Genomic DNA, 26,079 nt, shown 5'->3' on the forward strand with positions numbered 1-26,079 from the left:
GTAAAAATAATCGCAAGAATACCATTAGATATTCATCATCATGAAGAGGTATTTCATGACTTGATGAACTTTAAACTCACTTTTATTCACTTTCTACATTTGTTTCAAGTTTAAATTTGTGCCATGGGGGATTTAAGGTTTTCTATCACATGTATTACCATTGTCTATCATGTTTCATGTATGAGAGCATGCCTTTTTTTTGAAGAAAATGAAGATCACTTCATTGTTGTATATATTTATTTTCTTCCTAATAAAATAAACATAATTTGATAAGGTATTTATCCTATACACTTCAAGATTGGAGTTTATCTCTCTACAATTTTTGGATTTTTAAATATAAAATGTTATATTCAGATGGTATTGATTAATTTATTAATCAGGGTTGACAATTAAAAATCATTTGATCATGCTTCTATTATATAACATTTTTAAATATAAAATGTTATATTCAGATGGTACTGAGTGAAAATCATTTGATCATGCTTTGCCTTTTGACTTTTTATTTTGTTATACAAATTAATCACCTCACGAAATTAATTGACCACACTTTGGATCTGGATCATCTCCAAAGCATTGATTGTCTAGGTCTTACCGATAGTTATTTAGGCGATCGACATGTGTCTAAGTGGTGATTCAATAGTTTTGAGTGCAATACCTCTGTTTTGGTCGATAGAAACACAACTGTTGGATCACCACTTGGGCATTTGTCAATCGTCTAGGTAGTTATGGGTTTTTTTTTTTTTTTTTTGCTTACAACGGGTATCCAGTCCTTTAGCCTGACTAGTCCCGCAGGCCCATACTGACCCCACAATAGTATAGACCGAGTCATACCGGGGTTGAATGAGAACAATTCAACTTTCACTTAAAGCAATGATTGCCTACTTATAGTGAAATATTTTAAATTGGCTCATGTCACGAGGCAAACCTGAGAAGAAACTAATAAACAACTTGGAATCATTTTCATTTTTGATATGTTTTATTAGACTAATTCATCTTGAATTAACTTTAAACAAACCTTCTTACATTTTAGTGTTCCATTCTCTTGGTTTATAAAATTCCTCTTGGATGTGGGTTTTGACTCATCCGTCTTAAACGTGCATTGAACAAACACTCCTCATTTTTAAATGTTTCATTTTCTTGATTAATATAAATCGATTTGGATATGTTTTTTTACTTTTAATGCTTATTTATATTAATTAATTTAGTGTCCTTACCATTCATCCCTCTTAGGCTTCAATTGACCACTATTGAGGTTTTCTCTACCAGATTATAATATCTCATAAGAATCGTGATTGCCAAAGGATCCACGTATTATTAGATCATTCATGGAAAAAAGGGAAAGTAAGGGATTAGGTTTTGAAGCTACTTTTGTTCATTTCTAGATGAAGATAGAAATTTTCTACGCCTTGTAAGAGGTGATAGGATCATGAAGTTTATTTTAGAATGTAAAGATTTCTTCCTTGAAACTCTATCTTGTTGTTAGGTTCCATTTATTGATGGGAGGCTGTACCCTATGGGTGTTGTGAGGTCCAAGCTTTATTTTAGCCTTGTCTAATAGGAGATTTTAGAGCTGCCACTTTTTCTGTAAATTATTTCTCTTTTTTCTTCTTTTTAATACAGACTACTTGCCTGTAAAACAAATAATTCTTATTCTCCTCCATTTGGTTGCAAGTAAAATAAAGTAAAATTACTTTTGAATAAAAAATAATAAATTTTGTAATCTTGATTGTACAACAATAACAACATCAACAAAAATCACAACAAAAGTTTTTTTCCAATTTAATGGGGTTTTAGATTCATGATTGGACGAGATAAAAAGCAAAGGAAAGAAAAAGGGAAAAGAAAAAGAAAAAGAAAAGAAACATAGCAACACGACATCTCCAAGACATCGCACTTAAATGCAATCAACATCATAGATCTTTGTCGTCCAAACAACTCTGTTTGATGTCATACTAGGATTCAACCCTAGTTTCTGCATGTCTTTTTTTACCGACTCATCAATATTTGTGATGATAAAACATACCTAAAACTTTAATTATATTTAGTAAACATAAATTTTATGTAACAGTTTCCGAAAATAGTATTACAATGTGCGAAGCCCTTTTGCATTTCTCCTCACAATTCATTGTTCACTCATAAATCTGAATCGTTACCATTGTAAGATTCTTTTTGGGGACCTTTGGATCACGAGAATTAGTACTCTGACATCAGAGAAAACCCATTTCCAAAATTTATTTTACTTTTCAAATAAAAAGAAAATATAAAATAAAGTGATTTTATGTGGCTTGTAGGTTTATTATCCATTAGCACATGTGAAACGCGTTGAAGAGAATGATTACAAGACTCTCTCAATTACAGGGTTGAAGGTGACCAGATCGTGTTACACGCATTCTAGGAAATAAAAGAGAACTTACAATAGATGAACTAGGAAATAGATATCATAGTGTAATCCCACTTATCCATGTGCTTTTCAACAACCTCGTGGCTCTGCTTCAAATTGGAAAGCAATCATGGAAGCCCTATGGAAAGTAAGGGTCGTGATCTTCACGGTAGAGTGGTCCCACCATACACCCAAGTTGATAGGGTGGGTTGGGCAATTATCCTCTGCTGTGGGTGCTGTCATGCGGCAAGCATCGGACGATCGAGAAGATATCAGCACACACCCCGATACCATGCTGACTATTGAATCTTTGCCGTTCCACCGCACTGCGGCGGCAGAGGATTTTTTTGGGGGTGGGTCCTGGATGTCTGCAATACGTCCGAACTTCGGTGGCCTTTGATTTATCTAAATATGTACACACCGCATGTGTAAGGTAGTGTAATAGTTCGAGAAATCGGAATTAGACAGTCCATTTTGATCAAATTGGGTGACTGAATCCAATTTTAGTTCCAGCCGGATTGAATTCACTGACTCGGATTGGATTTCTAGAGTTCACACTGACTAAATGGATCCCCTTCTCTCTCTCTCTCCAATAATGTTTCCTGATCATGTCGACCCCACAAATTATGAGGCAGTATCTAGCCCGCAGTTAGGGTGTCAGTTGGTTGGCTAATTTGTTTGTTGATCTCAATGTGTGAATTCAAAATGAAACCAATAAGGGAAGGTTCAGTTTCCATTTTTTATCTCTATGATTTCAGCTTCAATTTGACATCGGTTGGTTTAAGTTGATTTCAATTTACTACATAAACATACATATAAGGCTTTGTTTGCTTGTAAGGGGAATGCAAATTTGTATATAAAGTGAAATTTTTTTCTCAAAAAAAATAAATTTAGATGTTTGATTGCAAGAAAAATATATTTTACATGTGAAAAAAAATTTTACTTAACCATTAAAATTTATCTTTTTATTTCCCCACCAAAATAGGAAGAAATAAAAAATACCCTATTCTCGCGATCTCTCTCCCACTCTCGCAATTCTCACCCTTCTCATGATTCTCAAGGATCTCTCTCTCTTTCATGCTACTCAATTAGATTTGTTTTAACCAAAAGACTTTGGGTTTGAGCTACCTGGTAAATTAATTTCACTTCACTTCATTTCTGTTGCAACCAAACGATTCAAAAAGGAAAAAAAATCGCTTCACTTCCCTTCCCATTTCTCTTGCAACCAAAAGCAACCTAAGAGAAAAAGAAACTAAACACATGCAGGCGAGACTATGTTGTCTCTTCCTCCACACAATTTGTTAAAATACCTCTACATGATCTCCTATTGGTTTACACATTAACGGAGTGACCACAAGCGGATAGCACCCTCTTACTTGGGTGTTCAGTCTACCGTGTGATAACCTTATCTGTATCCATTAACGTGGCGTAAAAGACGTCAAGTCACGCGTGCTGCATCTCCGCGGCGACTGTCCGATACACCGTGTTCTTTGGGGCTGCTGACGAAAAACTTTGACTCTTTTGTTTTATTAATAAATTATTCCCTTTCTTTAACTGATAAATAGATACCAGAGACGTGTCTCACGCTCTCATATAGTCCCCCTCCCCTTCTTTAAGTGATAACCTTATTCACTTTGACTCAAAGATGCAGATTGCGGGCAGAAGGGAAGCCACACGGATACGTTGACCCAAGCTAAATCCAAAACCAATACTATGCCAGTGTCGCCCCCACAATGCAAATGGGCCAGTGGGCCAATACCACTCTCTAGCCCATCCATACCCTAAACCCCTTAAATCTAACTTTATTTTTTTAAATGACAGTAATACCCTTCCACACCCCTATTTAAAAAACACGTGCATTGTTCCCTTCTTCGTTCACCTTCCTCCTCCTCCTCCTCCTCCCTTCTTCTCCTCTTCTTCTTCAGGAGAAGACGACTGAACTATGACCTTCAATCTAACTTCTGTCAAGACCTCATCCAATGGAATTTGGCAAGGAGATAATCCCTTGGACTACGCCTTCCCTCTCCTCATCATCCAGATCACTCTAGTCCTCGTCGTCGGCCGTTCCCTGGCCTTCCTCCTTAAACCTCTCCGGCAACCCAACGTCATTGCAGAGATTGTCGTAAGTTTCCATCATCTCTCTATCTTGATCTCTCCTTCGTTATATGTAGCTCTAATTTCTTTTTTTTTTTTTTTAATTGTTGCAGGGTGGAATTCTACTTGGACCATCGGCTCTTGGCCGGAACAAAACTTTTTTACACAAAATCTTCCCATCATGGAGTACTCCCATACTTGAATCCGTCGCAAGCATCGGACTCTTATTCTTTCTATTCCTAGTCGGTCTCGAGCTTGATCTGAATTCTATAAGACGAAGCGGTAGAAAAGCTTTCGCAATCGCCGCCGCCGGAATCTCCCTACCTTTCACATGCGGCGTTGGGGTTGCTTTTGTTCTTCGCTCAACCGTGGAAGGAGCGAAACAAGCCGGTTACATTCAATTCCTTGTATTCATGGGAGTTTCTCTATCAATCACGGCTTTCCCTGTCCTAGCGCGCATTTTGGCCGAGCTTAAACTGCTCACTACTCAAATGGGCGAAACTGCCATGGCTGCAGCGGCGTTTAATGACTTGGTGGCTTGGGTTCTTTTAGCTCTGGCCGTGGCTCTAGCGGGGAACGGTAATGGTGGGGGCCACAAGAGTCCAATATTGTGTGTGTGGGTGTTATTGTCAGGGGTGGCTTTTGTGGTGTTTATGTTGGCGGTGATCCAGCCGGTGATGACGTGGATTGGCCAGCGGTGTTCGCAAGAAGAGGTGAACGAAGGTTACATAGCGTTAACATTGGGAGGCGTTTTGGTGTCGGGTTTCATGACGGACTTTATAGGGATACATTCGATATTTGGGGCGTTCGTGTTCGGCCTGACGATACCTAAAGAGGGAGAGTTTGCGAGGAAGCTTATCGAGAGGATAGAGGATTTCGTGTCTGGGCTTTTACTGCCTCTTTACTTCGCGTCCAGTGGACTCAAGACGGACGTGACGAAGATACACGGTGCGGAGGCGTGGGGGTTGTTGGTGCTCGTCATTACGACCGCTTGTGTTGGGAAGATACTTGGAACCTTCGTGGCTGCCATGTTAAGTAAGATACCTGCGAGAGAGTCGTTGACGCTTGGGGTGCTGATGAATACTAAGGGCTTAGTGGAGCTCATTGTTCTCAACATTGGGAAAGAAAAGAAGGTAAGTCAGTTAATTTCCTTCCTTTTTTTGCAGATTTTGGCATCTAATTTTACGCGTACCAAAAAAAAAAAAAAAAAGTAACTTGGGTAAAATTTATGGGATCCACCTCCTATTTTTAGAATCTATGAACGGGCACTATGTGGTGAGGCGATGATCCAATGGTTTTTAGCGTTTCGTTTTATGTTCTTTTTTCAAACTGTTGGATCATTATCTCGCCATGTGTCACTTATAGCTATCTAGACCTGGTTGATAACACCAAGGAGAGGAGTCAAATCCGAATTCATGAGTTCACAGTCTATGCAGTGAGCATTGAACAGTTAGGAGCATCTGGACACGTGTTCTAAGGTGCTTCCAACCACTCGATGCTCAATACATTTTCACATAGAATTCATTCTTAAAAATTAGGGGAAGTGTGTGCAAGAAAGGGCCAACAAGAACACACAAGAAAGCATCTATAGAGCTGGCGTTTTCCATTCTATGAGAAGGGGGTGGGGGGTCATTTTATCCCCCATGTTGTTTGGACGTAGACCACACTCTCTAATGGAAACGAGTTTGGATGGGATCCTTGATAACGATTCTCATGATCCATACCTGGAATCCGCTCGATATGAAAGCTTATTGTATAAGGAGAGAGATTGTGTGGATTCCATATATGAATCGATTATCAAAAACTTTTGTACAAGTATTTGATCCGGAATTCACATAAACCTTTTTCTCTTAAAAATTAGTATATGATAAGTTTTTACATCCGGTGACTCACATTCAATGTGTGATTATTATTTCCGTCAACAGTGTTTTTGATTTGTTTTGGTGATCAATCGTCAAGATATCGTTCATTAATTAGTTAGGATTTAGTGTTCTTCACAAAATCATGATACTAGCACTAGTTGTCTACTGGTACTAGAACGGCAATGGTTGAGCTATCTCTCTCTCTCTCTCTCTCTCCTCTGATGATCTTTATTTAGTACAGTACAGCTATAAGGTTTTAATGGAGCTTTCCTCGTCTACCCATCAAGTGACGCACCATTGATTGGACAAGAGGAGAAAAGTTAGGTCATGTTCATATGGTTAATAATTCCTATTGTCAGTAACCACTATAGCGACCTGTCGGGTAGATTTTAACAAAGACCTTCCCTGAAACCGCAGGATTTGCTTATTTTGTTCCTCTTTTACCCTTGGACGAAATTCAAAAACTCTTAACATAAGTGTTTCCTTGACTTTGCCGAATTGCAGAGTTTCATGGTCTATGGATCCACGCCTTCCTCTGTACCCTTCAGCTTCTATTTTTCGTCTTCACTAATCTTTTTCTTTCGCTTTTTCTTTCTTGTCTCATCCTTAGCCAGTCTATGGACCTCCGAACCAAATTCAAAATGAGCAAGGAAAGAGACTCCAACTCTAAGATATCTTTTTTTTTTCGTGACACTAAAAGATTCCATCTTTCTTTCAAGTACGGACACGTAGTGTATCCCATTGGTTAAATTATAAATTCTAAGGTTTATAATTTCATAATGACCTTATCGATTCAACAACTTCTATATGTTATGTAGAGATTTTTTTTTTCGATAGAGATATATTATGTAGAGATACACATGCTGTTCCTGAGTTATTTTTTTATGTCTTCTCACAGAAGAAGAAAAAAAAGGCCCACTCCTCTTTCTCTCTTCTCTAAAACCCCATTAAGATATTTATGATATGTGATGGAGGTTTTTCATATTCCTGAATTAGTACTCAGCCATTCTAATTGGTTCAACACTTTAAATGCGCAGATTTAAGTATCAATCGACATGGTCAAAACGTGTTTTTTTATTAGAGTCGACTTGATTTAGATTGATATAATTATTTTAATTGATATGATGGTGATTGATAACAGGAACTAAAACCTTATTTATATAGAATATATGCATATACCCATCACCTAGGGACCAATCACATGCCAATTTTTTCTTTGAGTTCACATGAAAGCTGTGGCTGCCCGCTGCTTACCTTAACAATATATTTAGAACTGTTGTTTTATATGCGTGTGGGGCTAACTATTCTTGACCAAATTTGTTTTCTTTTTCAGATTAAGATTACTTACTGCCATTTTAAAATTGTTAGCATTCTTTTTCTATGAGGTCTGAGGGAGAAAAAAATGAAATTACTAAGAAAAGCTTCATTAGAAGATTAGTATTGACAAATAATGAAAAATTGAAATTAGGAATTTCCTTTTCAACCATGGGTGGATGAAAACTTGACAAAAAAAAAAAATTCTTAAAATTTTACACGACTGGTGGATGATGAAATGTTTTGAAAATTATTATATCATCATCATATCATCATCATCATCATCATCATCATCATCATCTTTGTTTTTTGAGTACATGAGTAAAAATGAAATGATTTTACCCACACAGGGGAGAAGCGGATTATACTAAAAAGATCAAAAAGTAAAATTCTCTATATATATATATATATTTACCAATTAATAATTTAGTATGACAGCTTTTGTAAATTTGGAGGGGGGGGGGTGGGTGGGTGTGTTTGATATTTTAAGAAATTTTTTTCCATCAAAAGGTTTCAAGTACAACCATGCATCATGCATGGCTCCACGTGAAACCTATATATATATATATATGTGTGTGTGTGTATCTAAAGGAAAAAGTTTTAGGTGAAGGAAAAGTATACTCATCTAGAGTCATTATTATACTCTTTTATTATACGAATTTGATAATATCCCAAATTATTCTTGTTGACCATACCAATGCCCTAACTCCATAGATGAAAGAATTTCCTCCTTCACCATGGATGAAGGTAAACTGCCTCTACAACTAAAGGTTTTAAAAGCATAAGCACGGACACTTGTGAAAACACCAGCATCTGGGTATGCTTAATAATTGCCTAAATAAATATAGATTCCTACAAACAAAAAAATATATATAAATGAATAAAGATTCTTTCATCTGCTTGGTCATTGGTCGGTGTACCTTAATTTCTTTTAATCTCTTTCATTTTCCGCATCACATGCAGGTACTGAACGATGAGATATTTGCCATCTTGGTACTGATGGCACTCTTCACCACATTCATCACCACTCCAACGGTTATGATGCTCTACAAGCCTGCGCGCCGCCCAGGCCTCCCTGCCCAACGCAAGCTCCAGCGTGAGTCCCCATCCAAAGCCAAAGCCAAAGACAAGCTACGCATCCTGGCCTGTGTACACGGCCCTGGAAACGTACCCTCACTCATCAACCTCATCGAGTCCATTCGTGGAAACAAGAAATCCCCTCTTAAGCTTTACATCATGCACCTGGTGGAACTTACTGAGCGAACCTCCTCCATCATCATGGCCCAACGCGCTCGTAGGAACGGCCTCCCTTTCATCGACCGTCTACGCAGGGGAGACTCCCACGACGGCGTAACCGTAGCCTTCGAGGCTTACGGCCAACTCGGCCGAGTCAAGGTTCGGACCATGACTGCCATCTCGGCCCTACACACTATGCACGAGGATGTTTGCCAAGTGGCGGAGAAGAAGCAGGTGAGCATGATCATCCTGCCCTTCCATAAGCAGGGCGGTGGAGACGGGTCTGGGTCCGGGTCGGGTGGGCTGGAGAACGTGGGTCACAGCTGGAGGGTTGTGAACCAGAGGATCCTTAAGGACTCACCGTGCTCCGTGGCAGTTCTGGTGAACCGTCACCTGGGCGGTTTCGGTGGGTCCAAGAGGATCACTCCGTCCACCAGTACCACCGTGGCAAAGAGAGTCTGTGTCGTTTTCTTCGGTGGGCCCGACGACCGCGAGGCTTTGGAGTTGGGGGGAAGGATGGCGGAGCATCCCGAGATTAAAGTCTCCGTCGTACGGTTCTTGGAGGACCAAGGAGCGGCGCCCACCGGAATCATGCTGCGTCCGACGCCGGAGAAGTCTTCGGAGAATAATTACACCTTCTCCACCGCCGTCATGGATCGGGAGAGGGAGAAGGAGTTGGATGAAGTGGCGGTGGCGGAATTCCGGAGGAGGTGGGAAGGGATGGCGGAGTATACGGAGAGGGTGGCGAAGGAGAACATCGTGGAAGGTGTGGTAGCCATCGGAAGGAGCGGAGAGTACGAAGTAGTTGTGGTGGGGAAAGGTCGATTCCCGTCAACGATGGTGGCGGAACTGGCGGATCGATCGGCGGTCCACCCGGAGTTGGGACCCATCGGCGATGTGTTGGCGTCGTCTAGCCATGGGGTTGTGAGTTCGGTGGTGGTGATACAGCAACACGATTTGATGCACGGTAACGAAGTCCCTGCTAGCAAGATCATCGACGGCACCGATGCTTTCCCTACTGCTACTGTCACTCCTATAGGCACCCGCATCACCACCGATACGGTTTCAGTATGAAGTGGAATTGCAGAGAAAGAAATCACAAGGGAGGAATTGCTTTTTCCTTCCCCATACCAATACCATACCATACCATACTTTTGATGGACACGAAAATAATGAAGACGATGGGTAATGAGGAACTCTTTAAAGATTTAAAAAAATGCATATAGTTACCGCAATGATTGTATTTTTTTTTTTTTTTTTTTTTTTTTTTTCTGTGGCGGGGTGGAGAGGGGAGGGGTGAATTGGAGCTATTTATGCCTGTAAATTTGTTAATGGATTCAGTTAGGAATGTGCATTTGGGATTTAGGTCTCTTGGATTTCTGAAGTTCTCCATTGGTTCTTTGATTTCATAGAGGAATTATTTGAATTGAGACTCGATGAAAGTTTTTTTTTTCTTTTAAATTGGCTCCTCTTGAATTGAGACTCGATGAAAGTTTTTTTTTTTTTTCTTTTAAATTGGCTCCTCTATCCTATCTTAAGCGAGCTTATTGGAAGTTAGTGAGGGGCAATGGCCACAACACAGCCACTCACCTAAATATCTCCCTGACACTGACTCTCCGAGTCAAAGTTACCACCGCTAGGTTAGTTTAGATTAGTGTTCATGGCACTATAAAAAGTATTTCATACCACTATGATATGAGTCGACCTTTTCAGGTCACTTGAGTTTCTTTCTACTTCCTCGATCATTATCAAAAAGCATTACACTACAGCCGTTGAGGTCTTGGTGCTGAAGTCCAATTAGCTTTCACATTTCAACTCTTTTAACTTAGTCATTAGCCAAAGCTCGCACATCCGTTTGTATCATACAAGACAATGATAAAAAGAAGAGGTCATGAACTACTGATATGCTATGCCATGCTATGAACCTCTCAATTTCCCTGGGTCTGCAACTCTGCAGGCGCCGTCAAATCGCAATACTGCCCTTGTCTATTCATGTAAGAAAAAAAGTGGATGAAAGCTTGAAAAGATTCACATCAGATCATATGAGATCACTCCCAACCTTCACTATCCATTGAAATTAGAATGTTATAAGTGGGTTTGTTCGGTTTCCATGAATTCCAATTCGATTGGACAAGTCAACTGTGATGGTTCATAACTGAGAGGGGTTCTAATTGGTTTCACTTTTTTTCCAATTCACCTTTTTGGGGTCAGCAACAAAATTATTCCGTTTAACCAATTCACCATTTTGGGGTTCTCAGGCTCCAAAACCCTAGGACTCGATGGCATAAGAGTGAATACTGAGTGAAAAATCTGAACACCCATATATAAACCCTCAAAATGGGTACCAAATCAGTTCCTATTGGTTTTAATTGAATAATCGGTTCGAACCAATTTTGCTTCTAAAATATAAATCTCTAATGGCTAGGACCAGGGTTTAGCTATGGTCATGAGAAATTTGACTGATGCAACTTTACCTCTAAGCTTAAGGTTTGATCTTTAGCCCATGCTCCATCAACATCAATAATTTGATATTAACCAAACAAAATATTCTATATCACCCAACATAGAAAGAGAATCTCTTCAACCACTGATGCAACCCTATGATTGGAGTCTTGGTCCTTGGCAGGTGAGTTTCATCATTAACTAGTGCATTAGATCAGCCATCAATTTGGAAATTTAGTTAATCCAGTAACCCTTGAACAGGCACATGCATCCACTAAGAATTTATACTGAACCACCAAAGAATATTTCAAAAATTGTATCTAAACAGTAATTAACTATTACAGTCTTAGAGGCACCTTAGATAAAAACTACAGTTCTATTGTCCCCCACAAATGTTTCCACACACACACAGCAAGTAATAAACTTTCTTTTGTTGGGAATAAACCCCAACTTTGAAGAGCTATTTTAGCTAAAATTAAACACAACCAGCTTTCCCCACATCAAGGAAATTTTTCCCCCAAAAAAATATAACTAAAACACAAATGGCAATGACAACTAGGCTTACCGGAAGCCACCCTCTGTCCATGTGGAATCAAATTTTCCATTTTGACCCACGCTGTTCTTATTGGATGAACTATGGTAGAAATTTTCATAGCCATCATCTTTAGGATCCTCCCACCCTGTCCAGCTATCCCCATTCTGCGATGCTGCTACCTTCCCAGATCCTTCCTTTCGATTGTCTTTACTGTCCCAGTCATCCCAAGAGTTAGAAGTAACAGAGCTGAATTGCCTACCTGATGAAGATTGCCCCACTCCCAAAGAGGGGTTCCACCCTTTGCTCTCATGCCCGAACTCCTGGTAGTATCCATTTCTCTCACTGTCATTACGTTGCCAGTTATCAGACTTAAAGTTTATGCCTTCTTTTGTGTATTCCTCAACCTTTTGTGAAGCCATTGCCATGACCCCTTTCATGATCCCCCAAGTCCTATGCCCCAACTCAGTTGTTTTTGTTGTCACTACATTAACTGTCTCATTTACCTTGTGATCATAACCACCTTCTTTCACCTGTTAAAAGGGTGTAGTGCCTTTAGTTAAAATCTAAACGATTCGTAAGACTAGTAGTTGATTTAAAAAATGTTATTTACAATCAGATAACAGAATCTCCTAAGGGACATCAAATTACAGGCAAAAAGACACAACTTGTGGATATCCCCATTGACACTGTAACAATAAAACAAGGTATGGCATATAAAAAAATTAATAAAAACCAAAAAATTTAACAAGCTATCAAACATAAAATATTCAAGCCATAGAAAGCATGAAGTGACTTCAGGGCACCTAAAACGTGTATAACGAGCCAACTTGATATCACGCCCAAGCTCTTAGAGACAGCAGGTAACTCGGACAAATGCAGAACCAGTCTCCAACTTCCACAATATCCAAGTAAAAAATTGAAGTCGAATTAATGAACATTATTACAAGCCAAACATGGCAGAGACTATAGCCCATTTATCATTTTTTTAATGGATATATAGAATCATATGGTGAGATGCCATTGATGAGAGACCAAAATATGCTGACAGGCCATGGGTGAGAGACCCGAGTCAGAGAGAGATTACCCTATCCCCCCCCCTTCTTTTTTCTTCATCTTTTTGGAATTATATTCTGGAAATTACCGATCTATTAAAGACCAATCAAAGGGAACTATTCTGCCTGAATTTCATCAGATCGGTGAAGGATTATACTGCTGGTACTGCTGATCTATAGAACAGTAAAAAACAGAGCTTGCGATCTGTCTTGAAGAAAATTTCTTGCTGAGATCCTACCTGTGGTTATGTCTTGTGACTTAGCCTTACATTAGAAACACAAGATCAATTTCTTAAAAATTATTGGCATGCCAAACCAACAGATACTTCCATTGATTTTGAACATTTTTTGAGGTTAAAATAGAAAGCTTTTGCAATCTAGGAAGATATAGAAGATTGATTACCCAGCTGGTTGATTTTGCTTGCCCTTTCCCTTGTTGATCATGTTCTCACTGCAATTAAGTGCATTCTCTTAGACAGATACTATGAATGGCAGCAAGGCTGGTTAGAGAATGGTGTTTTCACAATCCTAATCTATCTTGGGGGGTGAGGGGGGGGGGGGGATAAGGTTTAGTTTGGCCAGCTGATTTACTTAATTACTAGGTAAGATATCATGTAGAGAGCTACTTTATGCATGTTACAAGAAAGACACACTGGAATTGTGTATAAGCATCAAATTGAGGGTCAACAGGTCATTTATGCCAAGATAAATGACGACCAAAAAAGTTTATTGTCTAACAAATTTAGGTTTTGCGAGTGGAAAAGAAGGTAAGAAAATGATGAATAAAGGGTTTACTGATGCTGGACGAAATCCTACACTTACATATGCTATGAGAGTGAACCAAACAGATGCATTACATTACGGAGAAATTTGAATGACTAAGAAAACTATGGTTAGATTGCCAAAATCAAGTGGAAATTAGAAAAGTGGCTTAATATTCTGTGAACAATAATCAAGAATAATAACATGACAGAAAGTTGCAGTTCGGTTCTAGGATCATAAAGAAAGAGGGAAGAGAAAAGAGAAAGTGGAAGAACAAAAGAAAGTATCTAAGCAAACCCTAGATTTTCACATGATCAGCTCTCTGCTCCCAAATCAAAACTTCACTCCAATTCAATATTTTTCCATGTTTAGCAGTAAAACACATATATAAGAACAGCCAAAATTGACCTACACATTAGAATATCTTGTACTAACTAAAGACTCAAATAATTGACTTGGGATCACTCTTACCACTAAATAAGGGTAGGATACATACAAAATAAAAGAATAAAAAATAACCCCTCCCTCTGAATCAACAAATAGCAAAAGTACCCTAAAGACTAATCTCCCCTTTCATTTTTCTTTACATAAATTACTTGCTGCTGGCTTTGCTCCACTTAAGCTGCAGCTTCCAAATAGGTCAAGTTCAATGAACCCAAACTAATGTTACTGCATCATCTTTTCGACCTACATCAAGAAGAATATGGGCATGCGCACAGACTGTTGGTGAAACTGAAGGACTGTATGATAAACAGAAAATATGACACGTCTACTAAACTGGAAAATTTCCAAAATGAATTAGACCAGTTCCTTGGTTTGGAATGATATGTTTTAAGGGTGAGTCCGGAAAAACAAAATAACTCTAGGAAATAATTAAAACAGACTACTGCTTTCCTAAAAGAAATTACGAAGACTTCTCAAGATTATGACATGTTTCAGAATATTCTTGTGTTTTAGCAGAGTTAAGTGTGGTGGTTTTGAAGGAATATCTATGGTAGAAAGATGAATCGATTGAGGCGTCTTAATGTTTGACAAATGTGGAGGTCTGGGTCATATGGATTGCTGGATGGTTTAAACAAGAAGCTGTTTAAGCCAAGAAACAGAGTCCAAGATAAATCACTTACAATAGCTTAAAAAGGATCAGAGTGGACAATCAGACTGAATCTCCCATCCTATGATTTAGCATTGAGAGAATCTGATTTAAGACACCTAAGAAAGCTCAGGATTAGAGGGGCAGGCCCTGAGTTGATTGTGTATGGATTATGTTGCTCAACTTTGATGTGAAAAAATGACATTAAAATTCTAAATGATTGTTTAGAGATGAAAATTTATAGCAGCCAGCAGGTCACCAAATCCTGTTAAACTTAAGGGCTTTAAGTGGAATTTCAAAAGACCTTGGATGGATTGAGAAAAGGCCTTAACAAAAGATGCAGCATCAGTAAAAGAGAATTTTCAATTAGGTTTCCTGCCAAATACGTTTTCTCTTTGTTGAGTTTAGCGCTAGGCGCTAATCCTAAACAGCGACAGGGCCGATAGGGGCATTTATGTCCTATCGGCCCCATATCTCTGTGATTAGGTTTTTCTTCTTTATGGGGGTATTTTTGTACTTTTCTTCAGCACCATTTAATATAAGTTTTGAGGCATAACCTGCGATCAAATTATTCTAGTCTGATCGCAGGTCACTTGTCTCTTTCGATTGCACCTCTCTCTCTCCTCTCCTCTTTTCTTCTTCTCTTCTTTCCTCTATTTCTCTGTTTTGATTACAGGTTTCTGGGACTGTAACATGGTATCAAAACCTCTGTGATCAAGCCTAGGATTTATACTTTCCTCTCTGTTGACTTCATTCTTCAGCTAACCTCTCTGGTCTGCAGCCGCCTACTGTTGCTTTTACTATGGCTTAAATCATATAGGTGTTAGATAATGCCCCTTTGCTCATTTTATTAATTGACAATCGAAGACTGATTTTTGACAGGGTTTTTTATACCTCATCGATTTTTGCCCCACGGTATGTCATCCTAAACTCTAAACTCTAAACCCTAAACCCTGAACCCTAAACCCTAAACCCTAAACCCTAAACCCTACAAGTGCTTGATTGTTTGGTGATGACTATGGAGAGCTTAGGTCTTAATAATATGGCTCTGTAATAGAATCCCCCATTCCATGGTACCACGTAGATCTGCATACAGGTGATTATTTGTTTGCCTTTACATCAACAATACTTTCTTTTCTATTTTTTTTGGTTCCTCATGGCTGAGACCAAAACTACCACTGCTACATCTTCCTCAGACAATGTCAATGTCCAAATTACCTCTATCAAGCTCAAGGGAAGTTCAAATTACCTACTTTGGGCTCAGTCTGTGAGGATTTATCTTATGGCCAAGGATAAACTTTAGTATACTATTACTGAACCTCCTCCATCATCTGACAAGGGTTACAATGAATGGATGAAGGAGAATGCCTTGATTTTAATCTGGTTGTGGCATGGTATGGAACTAGATGTTACTGCAAATGTCATGTTTCACTCTACTACAAAGGGAGTACGGTATGACTTGAAGGAAACAAACTCTCAGGAAAAGAACATGACCCGTATTTATGATATTTATGAGAAGTTGTTCTAGTTTCGCCAGTCTGACAGATCTCTTCTAGAATACTATAGTGCTTTCAGGGGAATAGTTGAAGAACTCAATGTTTTCCAGCCTTTGACCACAGACATTGACAAATTGAAGGCTCAACGCTATGAGTTTTTTTGTTTACAAATTTTTAGCTGGGTTGAATAATGATTTGAAGGCAGCACAGGGCCATCTACTTGCAGGCGATACTGTTCCTACTTTGAATGACACTTATTCGCGACTGCAGCGTATTACTTCATCAACTAAAAGACAATTCTGTCTTCCTTGTCAACCGTGGACGTGATCGCAGTAGTGGGGGAGGTCGTGGGTTGGCTGGTCGAGGTTCTAGTGGATAGTCGTCTGATCGTGCATCTCGCCATTGCACTTACTGTGGAAAGTCCAACCATACTGTTAAGACTTGCTAGGCAAAGCATGTCAAGCCAAAGTGGGCCACCCAATCAGCCAATCATGCAGTGTCAGACAATGGTACTGACACAGTGTTTTCCACTGATACTAAGCTAATAACTTCCTCAGGAGATTCGTCTACCAATTTGCACGATGACATCAATCAGTTACTCCCGCGCTTGCACATTCTAGAGGCATCCTCTAATACATCCAATGGTGGGTCTACATCCACTGCCACCCTACCTCATGCAGGTACCTCAGCCCTTCTTACTGCTACTTTTACCCCTTGGATCATTGATTCAGGTGCTTATGCCCATATGATTGGTAAGTCATCACTTTTTAAAACATTTTCTTCTAGTACCAATTCTACATCTGTTATTCTTGCCAACGATGCTTCAACACCGGTTCTAGGCCATGGTACTATCTCACCTACATCCTCACTGAATTTATCTTCTGTGTTACATGTACCACATTTTCCATTAAGTCTTCTCTCTGTGAGCCAGTTAACTAGTTCATTAAATTGCTTAGTAACCTTCTTTCCCTCTTACTGTGTTTTTCAGGATCTTCACACAAGGAAGACGATTGGTGGAGGGCGTGAAAAAGATGGTTTATATTATCTCAACTATGGCTCTCCTGCTTCTTCTACTACTGCTACTGTTGTTGGGGATGTGACTCCTTTCCAATGGCTTTGTCGTTTAGAACATTTGTCTTTGTCTAGGTTAAAACTATTATTTCCTAGTTTTAAGTCTGTGCTTAGGTTCAAATGTGAGGCCTATGAGCATAGTTATCAATTCGGCCGAATAATTCGCGAATTATTCGGCCGAACCGAATTTTTCCGAATTTTATCAAAAATTCGGACCGAATCCAAATTAAAAATAAAATTCTTTAAAATTCGCGACTTTTTCCAAAATGAATATAAATCGCGAATAATTCGGACCGAATCCGAATTAAACCGAATTATTCGGTCCATTTAAACATTATTTAAAAAAAAAACCAAAAATAAAAAATAAAAAAACAATTTTAAAAAAAAAAAAAAACCCCAATAAGATTTTTTGACCGCTTTTTTGACCGAATCCTTAAATCAATCGTCCGAATTATTCCGAATAATTCTCCGTCCGAATAATTCCAGAATCCGAATTTGCTAACTATGCCTATGAGTTAGGAAAACATCACCGTGTGTCCTTCCCATCTCGCTCTGTGTCTTCTAGTCCGTCTTTATTTTCTTTAGTCCATTTTGATGTATGGGGTCCTTGGAGAGTTAATAATAGATTTGGTTTTCACTATTTTGTGACCTTCGTGGATGATCATTCACGTCTTACATGGTTGTAGATGTTAAGGATAGATCTGAATTTTTATTTATGTTCCAAAAATTTTATAATGAAATAAAAACTCAGTTTGGCCTTTTAATTAAGTTTTTTCAATTTGATAATGCTTTAGAATATGCCCAAAATGATATTTCTGATTTTTGTGCCAACCGTGGAATGATACACCAAACTAGTTGTGCTTATACCCCACAGCAAAATGGGATAGCAGAGCGCAAGAACCGGCATCTCCTCGAGGTAGCTCGAGCTATTATGATACATATGCATGTTCCTAAATATTTTTGGTGTGATGGGGTTTTACCTGCATGTCACTTGATTAATCGCATGCATTCTTCAGTTCTCTCAGATAGGTCTCCTTTTTCTATTATGTTTCCTACCTTGCCGAGTTTTCTTGTTCCTCCCCAAGTCTTCAAGTCTTTGGGTGTGTGTTTTGTCCATAATTTGCATGCACAAGTAGATAAATTATCTCCCCAGTCTATTAAGTGCATTTTTTTGGGTTATTCACATATTCCTTTTTTTTTCTGCTAACAACAGGTATCCAAGCCTTGGTTATTCACGTACTCAAAAAGGGTACAAGTGTTATGACCCTATTATTCACATGAACTTTGTTAGTGCCGATGTGACTTTTTTTTAAGACACATCATTTTTTCCTCCTCAGGTGTCTCAGTCTAGTATGCAGTGGACTTTTTCATCTCCTCCATCCATTCCTTCTCTCATTCCCTTACCTGATGTTCCTAGTGCTAGTGACTCACCTCCTCTACAGGTTTATCAACGCAAAAAGAAGGTTGGACAGCCGAGTGTAGATACCAATACTCCAACTGATTCACTTCCTCCATTGCCGCCTTCCTCTGGTGAAATTCCTCCTCTACCTAATGACTTACCAATTGCTCAAAGGAAAGGTACACGCTCTTGCACTAAAAAATCTTTGGTTGTGTATCCTATTGATAACTTTGTTTCCTTGTCTCATCTTCCCTCGACCATCCATGGTCTTGCCCTGTCACTTTCTACTAACCCTATTCCCCGCGCCCATAATGATGCCCTACGTATCCCTGGATGGAAAACTGTCATAGATGTGGAAATGGATGCTCTCTTGAGTCGTGGTACCTAGAGTCTAGTAGATGTACCTCCTGGTAAGGATTTGAAAGCCCGTCCGGTTGCCAACGGGTATACTCAGACATATGGGGTTAATTATTTTGAGACCTTCTCCCCGGTTGCTAGATTGAATTCTGTTCGTTTACTTATTTCTCTTGCTGTCAACTTTGATTGACTCTTATTTTAGTTGAACCTCAAGAATGCCTTTTTGTATAGTGACCTACAGGAAGAGGTGTATATAGAGCAACCTCCTGGTTATGTTGCTCACCGGAAGAATAAAGATTGTGTGTGTCACTTATACAAGGCTATTTATGGACTTAAACAATCCCCTCGGGCATGGTTTGACAAGTTCAGTGCTACCATAGTAACTTGTGGATTTCTCAGTGTTATTCTGATCATTCTGTCTTTGTTCATCGCAGAGGTGATAAACTGGTGCTATTGGTAGTTTATGTTGATGATATTATTCTTACTGGTAATGATGAGGCAAGAATTTCTGAAGTAAAGGCTTATCTATAGCAACACTTTCAGACCAAGGACTTGGACCAACTGCACTATTTTCTTGGGATTGAAGTGATCCGATGCAAGAAAGGGATCAGTTTGTCTCAAAAGAAATATGTGTTGAACCTTTTATCTGACACTGGTATGCTTGCATCCAGACCCATTGATATCCCTATGGATCCTCACCAAAAGTTTGGGGTTAATGATGGCGAACCTCTCCAGGATGTGCATCAGTACAGGAGTTTGATTGGCAAGCTGATTTATCCTATTGTGACTCGTTCTGACATCTCCTATGCTATTGGAATCCTCAGTCAGTTCATGCAGTCTCCTCAGAAAGCACATTGGGACGCGGTTATTCGTGTTCTTCGCTACCTAAAGGGTGCTCCTGAAAAAGGGTTAATCTATCGTCCTAATCGGCATATGGAACTAGTTGGCTATTCTGACGGTGATTGGGCTGGCTCTGCTAGTGATCGTAAGTCCACTACGGGTTATTGCATGTTTGTTGGAGGAAATCTGGTTACATGGCATAGTAAGAAACAAACTACCACTGCTCGGTCTAGTACAGAAGCAGAATACAGAGCTATGGCTCATACCACTGCTGAGTTGATGTAGCTACGGTCTTTACTCTTGGAGTTGGGGTTTCCAGTAACCAAGCCTATGAAGATGTATTGTGACAACTAAGCTGCGGTATACATTACTAGAAATCCAATCTTCCATGAGAGGACCAAGCACATCGAGGTGGACTGCCACTTCGTTCATGATGCTATTCTGAAAAAGTTGATTGAGACCCCGTTTGTTCCTTCATCAGATCAGTTGGTTGACATGTTCATTAAGTCTCTGTTTGCTCCTAGTTTTCTTAATGGTTGTAACAAGCTGAGCATGGGTGATGTGTATGCTCCAGCTTGAGGGGGAGTGCTGAGTTTGGCGCTAGGCGCTAATCCTAAACAGCGACAGGGTCGATAGGGGCATTTATGTCCTATCGGCCTCATATCTCTGTGATTATGTTTTTCTTCTTTATGGGGGTATTTTTGTACTTTTCTTTAGCACCATTTAATATAAGTTTTGAGCATAACCTGCGATCAAATTATTCTGGTATGATCGCAGGTCACTCCTCTCTTTTGGGAGTCTCTTTCGATTGCACATCTCTCTCTCTCTTCTCTCCTCTTTTCTTCTTCTCTTCTTTCCTCTATTTCTCTGTTTTGATTACAGGTTTCTGGGATTGTAACACTCTTAGACATGGGGCATTAGAGCAAAATAGGTTGACCATGAGGCTGTATAAAAGTTGAAATACAAGGTTTCGAATGATTCTCAGACTTGTGGCAGAAACAGCAACCTTCAGTTATGAATCTAATAAGCAAGGAATTTGGCAGGATCATAGAAAATGACAGAAGAATATCAGAAGAAGAGGAAAGCAATCAATTCTTATCAAGAGAATAACTCCCTGGATAATGCAAGTTTTCATACAATCCTACCCAGCTAGTGTGGAACTCTCATTGCTCTCTATATGGGATAGAATTTGCTATCAAGGAGGAGATTCTTCACAACATTGTGGAAGGAAGGTGAAAAGGAGCCATGGAGATCTGCGCATGATCTTTAACAGAGCAGGAATTTGGCAGAGGCCAAGGTGTAGGTCAGCTAATAATTTGGCATATACTGATGCAGAGCAGCCTCTACCCAAGTAAACGGTTGTGAACCAAGAATGTCACGGGCCAAATATTTGTGAAATTTAGTTCTCTATGCGTTCACACCCTCACCCCCACCCCCCCGCCCTGCCCCCCCCCCCCCCCCCCCCCAAAAAAAAAAAAAAAAAGAAGTAAACAGACAAAGGTGAGATGTAAGTAGGACAACTTAAAAATGGATCCAATTTCCGGAATATATCAAAATTACCCTTTCACCACTAACTATAAGAAATCAATTAAAGAAAACAAACCACATAAACAAGCCCCATGGTTTACAAATATGGCCCAACACTATCAATGAAATGCCAAATGAGGATCTGGGTTTGAAAACCATTGCTCTAGGCTAACTTGTAAACCCCTAAAGGCTGGAATTGATACCCACAAGCTGCACTATCGCTGTCCAGATCTAAAAGATCAGATTCTCAACCTTTAAAAGAAAATATCATTGGACCCTATGATACCTAGATAAGTACCTCTGTAGGACATACCATATGCATGGAAGGAAGATGTGTTGGATACTCCAAAACCATAAAATTATTTTCCCTGAATTTGGATGGATTTGTTCCCATTATTTGGAGGCAAGCAACATAAACAATGAACTGGCATTGTTACAAGTCTATTTCCTTCTAATATTTTACACATAGCAGATGTTTTGGCACCCCTAAGACAGATAAGCCTAAGCCGGAATCTATTCCTAGCTAGTGCCCTCTATACCTATGATTCTTTTAAGGTTCTTAGAAACTCTCTCCCATTCCGGGTTCAGTATTTCTTTCTTTTTCTTGGTTAGACATGCTTATTATACTTACAAACATATCTAGATTATCCATTCACTCACTCAGAAATTGTACATACTAGTTATTTAAATCTGTGCACATACATGCACCAAGTTGACATGTACACATTGACCAAGTTCTTTCATCCAAAGACTTTAAAAATAAATGAATCCAACTATTAGACACATTGCCGCACCCTTTATCAGCAATAAGCTTCTATACAATTATCAATAGAAAAAAAAAACAGGCATGAGTGACAGCTAATCCATTCACCAACAAGATTGCAACTCTCTCTAACCAAAAACAATCTTATAGAGAAATAAGAAGAAAAGGTCCCAATAGGCACCAGTGAAGGGTATAAAAATGAGGGGCATTTCGAAACTCCTTCGAAAAGCTATACCCCCGTACACAATCATCACTAATTTCTTGACTACACTACATATTGAATAGAAGGCCAATGTTGAAGCATAAGCTGAATCAAGAACCAGAACAGAGGCTCATGCACATTTAGGGGCATCGATTAGTCTTTCAGCATAATTACAGACTACATTATTAGGAGGCCCTTACGAGCAGTAATTCTGCAGACAAAGCATATAATGTACCACCAGAGGAACAATGACAAATAAATAAGAAATTCAAATACCTTGGAAGTAAGCTCTTTTGTGCCAGCTTGGACCACACTAGCAGCAGACTGAGCAGCAGATGCTGCAACCAGGGATAACCTACCAAGACCCTATGACAAAAATTGGCAATAAATCAACAACAGAGAAATAGTAATCAAAGCAATCGTCCGAGTGCACTAAAGGCCAATATACCAAAGAAGTAAACATACAGAAGAAAAAGAAAGGTAATCATTATCTATCACAAACACAGCATTTCCTAGAAAAAAAAATCACAATGTAGTGCGAGGTATCAAAACAAAAAACTCAAAAATATGTAAGTATTCATTGAGACATCCTTCCATCAGCCATGTATGGATACAAAAAGGTTTAACAAGCACATCATTAAGCATTCAGTTTGTTTCACCCTACAGAAAACCTACAGAAAAGGAAAGGAATAAAAAGGGCAGAGTATATGAAACCAGAAATGTCAGTTGTTTGATTCTTAGTTTTTCCGATAAAAATCTCTCTCCAAATTAGTCAAGTCAGAACATGTTACTGCACTACAAGCAAATGAACTTCAATTTTACTTGGGTCACTATACAACTTGATCCCAAAGTCAATGAACCCCATTTGCCAATGTCATAAATATGCACATCAACTTATAAGAAAACAGTCAGCTAGACCAAATAATGCATAGTCCAATATAGATCCATTTATTCATAAATACATCAGACCTGGCACAATTGAAAAACAATCATTGATTCATATTCACTGAAAGCTTCCATCCACCAATACCTGCAGATTTTCCTGAACCCTAGTCCAGTTTCATTCATGCTGTTCAAATTATTCATATCTTACCCTTTTTTTTTAAACTACTCATCAAGTAAGCAAGAATGAGTGACATAATGAAATGATATACTATACTGGTTTAATTCCATGCCGAGAGAGAGTTAAATACATACTAACAACCCAATAACACTAAATTTTACTAGAACACCCCAAATGGAAAAATAACCCTTAAAAAAAAAAAAAAAGGCCGTTACCCAGTGCACAAAGGCTTCCCGCACTTAAGCAGAGTTCTAGGAGGGTATATAGGTAGACAGCCTTACCCCCTTTATGGAGAGGCAGGTTCCCAGGACTCAAACCTGCACCACTGCCCAGGCGCAAAAATAGACCTAACGGGCACAAATAAAGGAACCGAAAATAACAAGAAAAACACCCAAATACAGTAGATGACTTGGCTTTCCTCCACAATTGTTTATTCTCTTCAATTATACACAATGGCTATGCTTCTAAGGAAAACACAAGTGCAAACCCCACCACAGATTAACTACCAAGAAAGACACGGGAACATCTAGATGACTTAGCCTTCCTCCACTATTTTTTATTCTCTTCAATTCTACAGAATGACCATGCTCTAAGGAAAACACCAGTGCAAACCCCACTACAGATTAACTCCTTCGCATTGTTCCTGCTCCACATCGAGCAAGTCTAGCTCTACATTTATGATGAAGAAAAAATATTTTCTTCTGACTACCAGAATTCTACTCAATTCATCCACTCATACTTTCATCCTATTGTTTTGTATTAGAAATTTTGTTTTATGCATGAAATCATGTTTAAATGAGGCAGACTCAACACATCATGATTTCATTCTAAGGAATTCCTGAAAAAGGCTTGCATTGGCATTTGGAATTCAGCATTCAGCATTCAGATGGATGTGGTTACTCACAGAACTTAAATAGTTTATCCAGGGACTAGTGTTGCATTCCTTCATTCCTGTCCCTTTTACTTTCAACCTCCTCCTAAAGTCTAAAGTTAGCAACCCCCAACCACTGATTTCTTTGCCCCCGCAGGTACAGTGTGCATTTTCAAAATCTTTCAGAAAAACCAAAAACCATTAAAAAAGGAAAGAAAAAAATAATAATAACGACAGATGGTAAGGTAGTGAAGTAATAATGACATTAAACAGCTGGCTATCGGTAGCGGAGACTGGACACCAACCAATACTGAGAATCGAACCTGAGAAACAACAGACACCGTGTCTCTGAGAACATCCCCTTGTGAATTACTCTGCTGAGTTGGTGGAGGCGTCGATCCAAACCCTACGTACCTTCCGCCTTGAGAAGGTGGGATCCCTTCAGGGCGAGATACGTTCTCTGCCTTCTTCTTCTCAAAAAAGCTCTCCTTGTTCGCAGCCGACGCTTCTAACTGCGACCTTGTGTAGATATCCTCCGACGACCTCGATCTCGAACCCATTCCACCCCCACCACCTCCACCCCTAAGATCCCCAACAGTTTGATTCCGCCTCATATCGGAGGATCTAAACCCATCATCATTGTCCCAACTATCCCAACCCCCGTTGCTCCCAGAATTACCGTCCCTGCCACCGAAACCTCCACTCTGCGGCAACGGCGGCTTTTTCTTCCCGATCCCAATCGTTTCCTTAACGACCGGAGGGTCACGCCATGTGCGACCTTCGGCGAGAGCTTGAATTCTGTCCCGGTAGATGCTAGCAGCCTGTGTGTTATACTTGGCGACGATATCGGTCTCCTTAGAGACCCCATATTGCGCAAGAAACGAATTGAGTTTCTCATTACCACCAGCCTCCATCTTCTTCAGCTGTGACTCGGACCAGGCGTCCATGGTCACCGACCGGACGAAGCTAATGTGAACGCCGAGGCCACGGTGCTTCCCCGAACACTCGAGACACATGAAGATACCATAGGATACGGAAGCCCACTGAGGGTTTTTCTGAGAGCAGTCGACGCAGATCTTATTGCCTGGTTGGGTTTGCAGGTCTCGGAGGCGTCGAGAGGCAGCCATTGACGTTCGATCCAATCGATCTGGATCGGATTCGAAGAACTACAAGCGATGAGTGATGGACTGATAAAAAATTTAATCCAAATACACAGTCATCAGAGCTATTTCATATTTGAGGAAGGAAATTCTTTCTCCCTCTTCTTCAATCTACAAAAGAGAGAGAGAGAGAGAGAGCGCGCTCTTCTCTCAGCACGCTGCACGCCCTTCTCTTCTTTCTCAGAAGACCATTGTTGTAGAAGGGATCCAATATAAATGGAAACTCACGCTCATACAGTCCTGGGGTGTTGAATGTATTTACGTGATTTTCCTAGTATACCCTCCAGATAAGAATCAGATTTAATTGATAAACAGTTCGTGCTTTTGGAGATAAGAACCAGAATTAATCGATAAACCGGTGGTACTTTTGGAAAACACATTTACAGCCCTATGTGATTGAATGTCCAGTCGACTCTCTTGTCTCCACTCGTCGGTGGAGTTCTCCTTTCCTTCTTCTTTTCTTTTCTTTCCTTTCTAAAAAGAAAATATTTCGCCAATATAGGTTTAAGGCAAAGGATGAAAGTACAACACTATCCTCTCCCTGATTTAAAAAAAAAAAAAAA

General features: G+C 39.5%; 2 protein-coding genes across 2 annotated transcripts; one reads left to right on the forward strand and one right to left on the reverse strand.

Annotated features, from left to right (window-relative positions):
• The first annotated feature begins 4,271 nt into the window (after positions 1 to 4,271).
• Positions 4,272 to 10,392, forward strand: LOC122085902 (cation/H(+) antiporter 20-like). Its single transcript, XM_042654512.1, has 3 exons — positions 4,272 to 4,502; positions 4,588 to 5,607; positions 8,614 to 10,392. Exons 1-3 carry the CDS (start codon positions 4,323 to 4,325, stop codon positions 9,958 to 9,960), a joined length of 2,547 nt encoding a protein of 848 aa, XP_042510446.1. The 5' UTR covers positions 4,272 to 4,322; the 3' UTR covers positions 9,961 to 10,392.
• Positions 10,393 to 11,609: 1,217 nt separating this feature from the next.
• Positions 11,610 to 25,709, reverse strand: LOC122085903 (probable ADP-ribosylation factor GTPase-activating protein AGD6). Its single transcript, XM_042654513.1, has 3 exons — positions 24,680 to 25,709; positions 22,699 to 22,788; positions 11,610 to 12,393 (listed from the first exon to the last, which is right to left on the reverse strand). The coding sequence occupies exons 1-3, from the start codon at positions 25,481 to 25,483 to the stop codon at positions 11,890 to 11,892; spliced, it is 1,398 nt and encodes a 465-aa protein (XP_042510447.1). The 5' UTR covers positions 25,484 to 25,709; the 3' UTR covers positions 11,610 to 11,889.
• Between the last annotated feature and the right edge of the window lie 370 nt (positions 25,710 to 26,079).

Source organism: Macadamia integrifolia, chromosome 8 (assembly GCF_013358625.1).
Source record: "Macadamia integrifolia cultivar HAES 741 chromosome 8, SCU_Mint_v3, whole genome shotgun sequence".
Taxonomy (NCBI): domain Eukaryota; kingdom Viridiplantae; phylum Streptophyta; class Magnoliopsida; order Proteales; family Proteaceae; genus Macadamia; species Macadamia integrifolia.

Excerpts from the sequence above, each read along its gene's own strand:
- LOC122085902 (XM_042654512.1), top strand. The coding sequence starts at position 4,323 with ATGACCTTCAATCTAACTTCTGTCAAGACCTCATCCAATGGAATTTGG. Across the intron at positions 4,503-4,587 it reads ACGTCATTGCAGAGATTGTC|GGTGGAATTCTACTTGGACC; the intron begins GTAAGTTTCCAT and ends TAATTGTTGCAG. Across the intron at positions 5,608-8,613 it reads ACATTGGGAAAGAAAAGAAG|GTACTGAACGATGAGATATT; the intron begins GTAAGTCAGTTA and ends CATCACATGCAG.
- LOC122085903 (XM_042654513.1), bottom strand. The coding sequence starts at position 25,483 with ATGGCTGCCTCTCGACGCCTCCGAGACCTGCAAACCCAACCAGGCAAT. Across the intron at positions 22,789-24,679 it reads CGGTGTCTGTTGTTTCTCAG|GGTCTTGGTAGGTTATCCCT; the intron begins GTTCGATTCTCA and ends TTTTTGTCATAG. Across the intron at positions 12,394-22,698 it reads CAAAAGAGCTTACTTCCAAG|GTGAAAGAAGGTGGTTATGA; the intron begins GTATTTGAATTT and ends CCCTTTTAACAG.